The sequence below is a fragment of the Helianthus annuus genome, chromosome 13 (assembly GCF_002127325.2).
Source record: "Helianthus annuus cultivar XRQ/B chromosome 13, HanXRQr2.0-SUNRISE, whole genome shotgun sequence".
Taxonomy (NCBI): Eukaryota; Viridiplantae; Streptophyta; class Magnoliopsida; order Asterales; family Asteraceae; genus Helianthus; species Helianthus annuus.
In genome coordinates this window covers 152,869,077-152,880,577 of record NC_035445.2, presented here as the reverse complement: position 1 = coordinate 152,880,577, position 11,501 = coordinate 152,869,077, and the positions used below count along the sequence as shown (strand labels likewise).

General features: G+C 32.2%; 1 protein-coding gene across 1 annotated transcript; it reads right to left on the bottom strand.

Annotated features, from left to right (window-relative positions):
* Window positions 1–2,787: 2,787 nt before the first annotated feature.
* Window positions 2,788–10,997, bottom strand: LOC110903427 (beta-carotene isomerase D27, chloroplastic). Its single transcript, XM_022149384.2, has 7 exons — window positions 10,746–10,997; window positions 8,997–9,136; window positions 7,555–7,647; window positions 7,412–7,473; window positions 6,478–6,584; window positions 5,050–5,142; window positions 2,788–3,017 (listed from the first exon to the last, which is right to left on the bottom strand). Exons 1-7 carry the CDS (start codon window positions 10,960–10,962, stop codon window positions 2,938–2,940), a joined length of 792 nt encoding a protein of 263 aa, XP_022005076.1. The 5' UTR covers window positions 10,963–10,997; the 3' UTR covers window positions 2,788–2,937.
* Between the last annotated feature and the right edge of the window lie 504 nt (window positions 10,998–11,501).

Here is an 11,501-nt window from a genome sequence, read left to right as displayed (position 1 = left end):
CACCTCAAGTTTGGTGTTTTTTAATTTTTTTTTCACCAAACTTGAGGTGTAAAAAACTACACCCCACGGAGCGCCGTTCGCCGTGATTTTTTACGGCCGTGTTTATAATGCACACATCTACCTGTAAAAAAAATCACGGCGAACAGCGCTCCGTGGGGTGTAGTTCTCGTGGTTCTTACAACTCGAGGTGGTTTTCATTCTAGCGGCTCCCAATATATATATATATATATATATATATATATATATATATATATATATATATATATATATATATATATATATATATATATAGACACACACACACACACGACACACACATATATAATTTCAAAAACCCACTTTTCATATTTTCATTTTCAATCATATGAACTCTTATAAAAACCCTTACCATCCTTCAAGAATCACATTAATCAAGAATCAACTAACAACGAAAACACAATCTCTAACCCACATATATGCACATTTTCGGCCATAACCACACACTCATGAACTTCCATTTTTATTTTGGTTAAAACCGTTTTCTTATTTAGATTTCAAGTTTGTGAAGAACTCCAAGCTTTTGAGAAGCTTTCCATCATCATCAAGAAACAAGAATATAAATTTTAAAAAATAAGTTTATACCTCATAAGAATTTAGTAGGTTTTGAAGAGATTTTTGATGATATGTAGCTTGTTCTTCTTGGGAATCACCTTGGAAACTCCCTTAGATCTTCAAACACTCCTGAAACTAGCTTGGCATGGACTTGATCTTCATTGAACGTTTAAAATTTTGAAAATCGTGGTGTTTGTGTGTTCGGTCGATAGTGAGAGAGGGAGAAGAGATGGAGAGTTGTGATGTTGGGAAATGTTATATGTTGTGTGTTTTAAAAGGTTGAATGATTGCATGTCCTCATATTCTTAACACTTGGCAAAAAGGAGAGAGGTGGGCACCCCCATGGGCCACCACCTACATGCACACACATATACATCTCTCATACATACACACATATATATCATATATAGGCAAAAAAACAGGTATTAGGGGCTGTTTGGCTAAGCTTATTTTAGTGACTTATTTACTTATTTACTTTTTGAAAAGTTAAAAGGTGTTTGGGTTAGCTTATTATGTGAGAGGAATAAGTAAATAAGTCATTCCATTATGACTTATTTGCTTTTCAAATAAGCAAATAAGTTATAAGTAGCCCAAAATAAGCTTAGCCAAACAACCCCTTAAACTGACTGCCAGGTATCTTATCTCACGTTTTAGGGCATTTTAAATTATTTTTTTTATCATTCTATAAAAATTTACTCGCCATAATATTGCTAAACAATATATTATTTGCCTGGACTGGCTTCGTCGTTTATATTTTGTAACATACGCGCGGTATCGCGCAGTACGCGCTTAAATTCGCAAAATAGTGTTTTTAAGCGTTTTACTTAATTTTTCCTCACGGATATGATAAAAAAAATAATTTTAATCATAATTGAATGTTTTTAGGATTTTAACATTAATCGGGCGATTACATACGTTACTTTTGCATTTTGTTGGTTACGCGATAAATGTTTATCTTATTTTTTCCAACATAATTTTAACTAAGTTTTGATTTACCAATACATCAATTAACATCAAATTTAATATAATGATGCCTTTATTCATTGCTAACACGTGTCACACTAGTATGGTACAGACTCAAAATAGTCGGGTGTCACCATGGACGTAGGTCTTATCGACCAAACCACATAAATCTCGAGTATTATATGGTTTGAAGTTACAATATTTCATGTTTATATAATTTTTTCATAAAGCTGTTGAGTTTTTTCATATGCTTAGTACTGATATCTTTCTGTACCTTGTAGGAGCATACACAGTAAGCTGCTTTAATGCTCAGATGTTATGACAACAGAAATGGATGGCTCCCGAGGTACCACATTTTTGTTTAGTTTTCTGCTATTGCTTAATATACATATATGTCAGATGTGGAAGGATGAGTGGGTTGGAACTTGGATGTGTTATGTAATATGTTAAACGTGTTTGGGTTGAAACATGTCAACTTTTAATACACATCGAAGGGTAAGGGTCATGTTGAGTACTATCTACTTATACAAGTTTTATGGGATTGTTTGTGATCTTCTTAGACGTATTAGTGTGTGTGTGTGTGTGTATATATATATATATACAAGACTTTGTTGAAGATGTTAAAAGCCAAACTTTTTTTCTATTTGCTTTTAGTTACTGTTGATGTTTGTTCTAACTTTTTATATTTACTTTCTTTAGATGTGGCATGATACAGGAGAGGTTACGAATAATGATATAGATATTTTGTTGAAGACGTTGATGCCGAGTTTTTTTCAAGAGTTAAGTATTCCGTTAGTTTAGCTTTATTTATAGATATTAGAATTGTATGTAGCTTATGTATGAAATTTAATGTCGTTTGTTATACATTTAGCAAAGAATTGTAATTTGACAAGTTTATTTCCGAATTGAATGTCTATTGGGTTGATTGAAAAGGTTCGAAATGGCGTATATATTGGCTTGATTTGGATATGATTGGAGTAGACACAAAACTGCAAAAAAAAAAAAACAAAAAAAAAAAAACTTTCAGCTTGTCTTTTAAGACGGTGTTAATCGTATTAATTTTAATAATATTTTGAATATAAATTTTGGACTAAAAGACGGGGTTCATTTATTTAATGACGTGATTTAGTTTGAACACCGTCTAGTATTGATTGGATGAAAAAGAGAAACCCAACCTTTGGATAAACATTTTATCATCCAATTTATTTTAAACTTTTAAAACACTTTTGCAAATAAAAAATCTCACCCCACATTAATTTACACTCTTTGAGAGTTAATCAAAAGTCCTTCTGTATATTAGCCGACATGAACAATCAACTTGTACAACATGATATAACAATTTAGAGAATATAACTAAAAGTAAAAATAGTATTTGTTTATTGTTTAATTTCTATTTGTTCCATCTGACCGAATCTCCTTAACTAAGGTAACGCAGCTTGTATCATGCTTATGCTTTACCTTACCTACATGGAACACACAGACGAAGAAATATGAGAACAAGAATAGTATGTATGATATATGATTTAATTAAAGTTATCTGATTATATTTAAATTTGACAAATTATTCGTAATGCTATTTCATATGTTATTTTTAAACTTGTATCGGTTTCACATGATATTAAACAGTTATTACGTTTAACTCATTAATTAACATGCAATATCCATGTATATTGTGTACGTATGTATGACAGCTAAGAAAGTATTTGCCCTAATTAAAACTATGTCAATATCTAATAGTTAATGGGCAACTCTACGCACCAATTATCCGAGCCTAAGATGATTTTTTCCGCTTATCATATTTTAGCAATTCTTATTCTATTTCTTAAGTTTGAAAAGTATTACGTATAAAACATTGTTACTTAAATTACTTATACGTAATTTCAATATTTAATATATATAGGGCAACGTTCAAATGAAAAGGTTAAGATCAAATAAAAAGTTTATTTTGTCTAAATAGGATAAGAAGGAATCTTAATCATCCATTTTTCAAATCAATGGTTGAGATGCAAGTGTAGGAGAAAGAAGGAGTGGAAGGTTATCTTAGAAAAATCCTATTTATGAACTTTCTCTCTCCACATGCAAGGCACATGCATATTTCACCCCTATTTTTTAAACTTTCATAACTTTTTATACGACATTATTTTTCATAAAAATTTCACCGTAAAATCAAGCGTTTTTTATCTTTAATTTGAGTACCATATTGCTATATAAAATATGAAAACTAAAAAACCCACTAAAATGTGTTGTATTTCTATGTTGTATAACATTTTTTTGTGCTAGATTTTTGTACTATATTTTTGTGCTGAATTTTTTTTTAATTTTTTTCTCATTTTTTGTGTTGGATTTTTTTTGTACTACATTTTTTTTTGCTGAATTTTTTATGCTATATTTTTTCTACTAGATTTTGTTGTGCTATATTTTTTGTACTACATTTTTTATGCTAGATTTTTTTTGTGCTACATTTTTTGTGCTATACTTTTTTGTGCTACATTTTTTTGTATTAGATTTTTTGTGCTAGATTTTTTTTTTTTGTTGTATTTTAAAAAACAAAATGGGTGCCAAATGTCATTTTCACTCCTATTTATAAGGACCAAAATGCTCTTCATTCCTATTTATTAGAAGTGCCACATGTCATCATCAAAATCCACTACTAGAAAACTGCTATTTTTCCTACCAAAATTTCCTACGCATTTCCTACGAATGAAAATGGCTACACATTTCCTACGAAATTCCGACGTATTAAAAAGGGTCTTAGTTTTGTGACAAAAAAAGCGACAAAAGAACGACAAATTGGTTTGCGTAGGAAAAGTGTAGGAAAATTCAGACCGATCTCCGACGGAATCCGTTTTCATTTTAACCATTAGTCGGAAATTCGTAGGAATTGTTATGCGTAGGAAAAGTGTAGGAAAATTCCGACCGATCTCCTACGGAATCCAATTTATTATTAAAAAAAATTCGTAATAAAATGAAATTACTGATATTAAAACATAAAGTTTTATTATTTATATCAATATATGATATTTTTAAAATAAATTTATTTATATCCGTAGAAAAAGTGTAGGAAAATACCAACACAATTCCTACGAAATATGTTTCATTTCCTATCCGTAGGAAGTGTGTCAGAAATTATCGACAAATTGCTCACGAAATATGTTTCACCTTTTAGTGGATCCTTCCTCTCAAATGAAAACTACAAGTTAACGCGAAAACTCGAAAACTAACTAAAAAATTCTAAAAAAACATAACATTTTTTTTCATACCAATTTTAGCTATTTTAGGTATATAAAAAAACTTAAAAAAAGTTGCAGTACACATGTGTACACATGTGTATGTGTGCTACACATGTGTATTACATTTTTTTAAAGTTTTTTTTATATACAATAACTAGCGATTTTTTTTTAAATTGTAAAAAAAAAAAAAATTGGTGTCTCCCATTACACATATTCTTATATAATAATTAAATAAGATAAAAATGAGAGGGTAGGTATTGCATACATAGTTTATAGCATGGTTGCTTTAGTACTGGATCATCTTCCAAGGCTGGAGGGTCTTGCCCAAATATCATCTCACAACTCATGTCATCAAAATCTAGAAACCAACCGTACGTACATGAGTTTGCATATTGCTGTATCACTAATAGTTGCTTCCTAAATCCATCCTGTGGTCGGAATGGACTTAGGTCGCAAGTATAAATAGGCGATGGCATCACCATTTGTAAGAAATCACTTGTTCTTCATAAAATGGTGTTTATACAAGTTTGTTATTCAAGATCGAGTGTGTTAAATCAATCCTTTGGGCCATCATTATCCCTAATGGGCCAACTCCACTTGGGCTTATTAGAATTGGGCCCAGCCTGTTGGGCTTAGGCTTTGTCATGGAGGTAGCTCATCACTAATTTATTAGTGGAATTTAACTAGCTACTTTATTTGTGAAGTAACTAGTATTTGACCCGCCACCTATTGTGGTGGCGTCGAAACTTGAAGTAACTCGAATTTATATAGTCAAATATTCATCCCAACTCGTTTTCGAACAAAACTTATGTCATGCATAAACGAAGTGAAAACATACATAAAAATAAGCACGAAAACGTACTGATAAAATGTAGAACCACCGAAAACATACATAAAAATAAGCACGAAAACGTACTGATAAAATGTAGAACCACCGAAAACATACATAAAAATAAGCACGAAAACGTACTGATAAAATGTAGAACCACCGAAAACATACATAAAAATAAGCACGAAAACGTATTATATTTGACTCACGTATATAAAATTTAGCATGTAAAACTCGAGGTAGGTCAAAATGATATTTTACAAAGTTTTTATAAGGTAAGGAATATAAATAATAACGTTAAATGCTGATAGTAAGAAAAAACCCAAAAAAATAAAAGACAGAAAAAGAAAAAATAAGAGACAAAAGAAAAGAAAAACAAATGTTGATTTAACTTATGGTACAATGAAACACCTTTTTTGAAATGTTATTTATTTACTATAATCAAAGATTCAAAGGTCGGTGACACGAACTCCAAAAGAAGCAAGACGTCAATATTGATGTTTGTGATTGTGATGTCAATATGGAAAAGAAACAAAACAAAACAAAGTCAAAGTCAAAGTCAAAGTCAAAGGTGATTTTCTTTTGTGGCTTACGACCAAGAAAGCATGATTAAATGTGGGCTTTTTCTTGGAGTTTTTCTTGGGTCTGCCTTTTCGTGACACACATGACATATATAAGATGGTTTTTGGTTTTGCCGACTTAGTAAGTTGGTACGTTCTTAGATCGGATACGTTGAAACACGTGTTTTCATATGATTAACGTATCACATAACGTGCCGCCAGCTATAAACAACTAAAACGTTGCCGCCGCAACGAGCGGCTATAGCAACAATCTAGTATATATAATTAGTAGAGATGCACTTACTCGGAACCATGTTGACGGGGATCCCAAATGAGTTCTTAATGAACTCTTGTGACGGTATCTTGCATAGATTGGTGCACATTCCTGCGCAATTGCTCGATTCTAGAAACCTACACAATCATTGATGTTAAATTTAGATTGCAATATACATACATACATAGGGTAAAGTTCTTGTACAAATAATCTTAAGATACTAAACATACAAATTGAAGGAAAACTCAAAAAGACAAGGTGACATTTTTGTAATTATCAATAACTATCAAAGTTACTCTACAAATATACCTAAAAAAACCTAACCACTCCCCCCACCCCAAAAAAAAATCTAAACCCCCCCCCCCCCAACCCCCCAAAAACCTAAAAAAAACCTACCCTCCCCCCACCCCCCCAAAAACCTAAAAAAACCTAAACCCCCCCCCCTCACCACCCCCCACACCCCCCCCCCTCCTAAAAAAAACCTAAAAAAACCTAACCCCCCCCCCACCCCCAAAAACCTAAAAAAACCTAACCCACCCCCCCCCACCCCCAAAAACCCCAAAAAACCTAAAAAAATAAAAAAACACACAAATTATTTTATTTTATTTTTTTAACATTTTTTATTAAAAATCGCTACTTTTAGTAGCAGCCAAATTTTTTTTTTTTTTGCTAACGAAATGTAGCGATTTTTTAATAAAAAAATGTTAAAAAAGAAAATTTGTGTTTTTTTAGGTATTTTTGGTTGTAACTTTGATAGTTGGTGGTAATTACAAAAATGCCACCTTGTCTTTTTGAGTTTTCCTTCAATTTGTATGTTTAGTATGTTAATTAGATTATTTGTATTTGATCTTTTGCCTACATACATATTATATATATAGACAGCCATGCATGTTAAGTCATGAGACTAGCTTTTATTGTGCAACATACATATAAACGAAGAAGATGAAGAAGAAAGGAAAAGTACCTGCATTTCTTAATGTGGACGATATGTCTCTCTTTACTCCCTTCAAATTCAGATTCTTTTACCTTTATGTAATAATATATATTTCAAACCAGTTAACTTCCCTGTTTAATGTAAATCATCTTGTATGGAATGTAAATAGGAACCTCGCATGGGCCGATAAGCCAAGGGAAGAAGATGGTGGTGAAGGCTGCGAAATACTCTCGCGAAAACTTTGAAGGTGGCATCAATGTCTTGATCTGCAACAACAAACTAGTTTTCAAAACTATTATTGGCACAACACTGATCGGAACTGTATGTGAGTTGTACATTGTACCATATATATATATATATATATATATATATATATATATAGAAAGTATAATGTACTTCACGCCTTAACGTACATTAACGTACTTCACGAAATATATAACATGCGTAATTATTTTTTTGACCAAAATAACATGCGTGATTTTGGATCCAATGCGTGATTATGTGGTCCCATGCGTGATTATGTGGTCCCATGCGTGATTATATGTTCCATGCGTGATTATACCCCTGATCCAACGGTTACCATTGTCTCCTACGTGAAGTATGATAAGCCGTGAAGTATGTTAACCTTTCTCTCTCTCTCTATATATATATATATATGTGTGTGTGTGTGTGTGTGTGTGTGTGTGAATTCATTTTCATAATGAACAGACAATTTTAGGTAGTTTTTTTCTCTTAAATAAAAAACACTGGTGGTAGCACCCATGACCTGGATGTAAGAGTGGCAGCGCCGCCTGCGACATTTCTGACAAATGGCATGATTGAACCTAAACACAGGCGACCGACCGTAAATCATGGGAGCCACCGTCCGTGTTTGGGGTGCATTTTGTAGGGGGGTTTTAGTAGAATAGACGAGTTGAACCTTAAAATTTTATGAAATAGACATGCATATTCAACCCTTAAAAATAAAAAGACAAAAAGAAAAGCCAATTAGACGACGCTAGGCAGGATTCACCGGCTAAGATGACTAAAATGTAGCCAACAAAAAGTCTTTGAAAAGTACAATGGGGTCCACAAAAAAATCAATATAAAAGACACATGTAAAGCACGGGCCAATTCAACCGACGGATGAAAAAGCACAAGCTAAATAGCGGGCGATGAAAAAAAGTGCGGACTAAATAGCTGGCGGCTAAAAAACGGGGAGCTAAATCCTAGTCATCGGCTAATTCAGCCCACTTTATACATGTTTCAATTTGATTGGTGATAATGTGAACTCCTTTGTACTTAACCATGAGTTTCTGTGCAGTACATCCTATTTGGCATCTCTTGCTTGATTGATTCTTTTTGGGCTTGGTTGTTTATTAAGGGCTGAATACGCATGTCTATTCTGTTAATTTTAAAGGTCCACTTGTCTATTCTAACGATTTTCCCCGTCAAAGGGACATTTTGAGCCATTTGAAAGTCATGAGGATTTTCCCTTCATGTTAACATATATCCTTTGTTTATACTAATTCAAATGAAATTGTATCAAAATAGAACATACAAGTATAAAAAATGAGTAATAATTATAACTGATTTTTGTATTGTCAGAAAAAAGAAGAAAAAAGGTAGGACTTGCCAGCAGGGAAAATGGACCAGGAATTGCATTCTGAAGAGATTTTACAACAAGTTGGCGTTGTTGGATCGGGTCAAAGTTCTGGAAAACTGCTTCGGCTGCCACAACCAAACTCTCATACCCAGTCTCCTTATTTTTCATTCCTGCAGGCGTGTGTTTTCAACATATAAGAAGTTATATTAGCAACACTCACAAATCATATATTAACAAGACTCACAAGTCAAGTTATTGTTGGTTAATTGATAATACCAAATAAACCATAACAAGTTAACAAACTTCAAATATAGTGAGACTTGGTATCAACATTGGTACTTTTACTATGCTAAGCCTGGTGTTTTGTTAAAAAATTTTGATTTGTTTAGAGAATACTGGAGTTCTTTAAACATTGGTATAAGGGGTTGAGATGTCTCAGACCAAACATTTTATTTTAAAACGGCTAACTCACACGCCCACTAATTCTATGCTTGGATTTACACTTTTATCCACAGTTGGACAAAAATTTGGGCTCATGGCGAGATAAAAATGAGCCCCCCAAGATTGTTGTTTATTTTTAATTTTAATTTAATTGGGTTTAAATTATATAGTCGGGGTTAATGTAAAACTTGTTGGGCTTTTCTATTTGGGTATAAAATTAAAAAGGGGTTTAATTTAAACTAGTTGGACTGGTTTTATATTGAGTTTAAGTTAAACTAGTTGGGTTTTGATTAATAAATGTGTTTAGCAATTTAAGTATATAGATTTTTTAAATATATTATATATATACATACATATAGTTTAATCTATATATAATATAGATTTTAAATATATTATATATATACATACAGATTTTTAAATATATATATATATATAGGTAGAGGATCCTGTAAAAAGTGCTCAAAGTGTGAGAAGTGTAAGAAGTGTATTATAACACTATATATAATACTAAATTGACATAATTGAGTTAATATAAAGATGGTGTATGTTACTATTATAAAATTCATCAAAGAAACATGTAATATTTGAAAATGATACAAAAAAATATATTATATTATATTATACTTATTATTGTATTTACGTATTACATTATATTTAATGAGAAATAAAAAGTTACAATAATAGTTCGCACATTACCGAAAATAATTTGAATCCAAAAAATATTTACATAATTATTAGATTTTTAGCTTGATTTTAGCGACGTATTGCAACATTTTGTTTTATATATATTTAAAACATATTTAGAAAACATACCCATCAAAATCAGGATTTAGAAAATAGAGGCCGTATAAACAAAATCAGGATTTTAGCTTTACTCTTTTATAAACAAATTGATATTTTACTAAATGCATTACTTAATATTTTATAGATAAAAATACATTTAAATAAAATTTATAGATGCTATGAATTTATATGGAATAGCCAAATGTCCGTATCATCAGTTTCTTACAACTGGTCAAATACATCGTTCAAATATAAATTAAATGATTAGATTAATTATTATTATTATTATTATTAATTTTAATGAATTGAATGAGAGAATGACAAGTGTCCCTAAAGTGCTTTCTTTTATTATGTAGTATAGAAGATTATTAATTTTTTTAAATCTCGGACCCTCTGGGAGATGGGCCCTGGGTGGTGCCCTCCTGACCCACCCTAGGGCCGGCCCTTGATGGTTGCTTAAGCAAGTGCTGGTAATGTAACGAATCGAATTCTCGACACATGGGGGGAGGGGGGGAGATTGTACTAGTTATAATACGACTACAGTGAATTACGTACCAACGGTATCTTGGACGGCTTTCGAGAGGTAATCAATGGCAAGACGATCATACCAGTTGTCTTTATAGACGGTCTTAGGTACTGTGGTGATCTTGGCCTCCGTCTTGGACGGTGTGAGTAGAGATACAATTGTACGACGGCTACGATTTGGTTTTGGCCATCGACTTGTAATTGGGATGGAAGACAGGGCTGGAGTTGGAAAAATGGTGGTCTCCATAGTTTAAGGTGTAGGAATTATGGTAGTGCAGGGGTGTGTAGCTAATAGCTATAGCAAAGTATGTATATAATTTAATATAATACGTACAAAACAGAATTTTCATAAACTCTCTTGTTTAGATGCTTTGTTATCTCCTCCACCAACGTTATTTATTGTTTATTGTTTTGACACTTTCAATTTGGATCCGCATACGGCCAATTACCTAGTCGGTGTTTTTAACATATATTGTTTCAATTTGATTTTTTTTAATCATGCAATCATGTCATATCTATTAATTTATGCAATCCTATCTTGGGAACCTCAAAACTCGAAGTTCGGAAAACAAATAAAGACTTATAAATACCTCAAAGCCAGCACCTTCGCTTCGAAGCTTTTTGACGCCTTCAGTGTTTCCATTACTCGTCCTTTGATTGTTGTAAACACATGTAATGGCAGGATCGAGAATGGTTGGTGGTGGTGGTGGTGTTGTGGTAGCGGCAGTGATGGCAGGAGCTTGGAACCGGAGACGATTTTTGAGAATATCGATCATCCGAGCAATA

What these genes read in the sequence shown, in the direction of transcription:
- LOC110903427 (XM_022149384.2), bottom strand. Translation starts at nt 10,962, where the DNA reads ATGGAGACCACCATTTTTCCAACTCCAGCCCTGTCTTCCATCCCAATT. An exon ending in CCCCGTCAACATGGTTCCGA is followed by an intron (nt 5,143 to 6,477) that starts GTAAGTGCATCT and finishes GTTGGTTTCTAG; the next exon opens with ATTTTGATGACATGAGTTGT. An exon ending in GCAACCATGCTATAAACTAT is followed by an intron (nt 3,018 to 5,049) that starts GTATGCAATACC and finishes TGTTCCATGTAG; the next exon opens with GTAAGGTAAAGCATAAGCAT.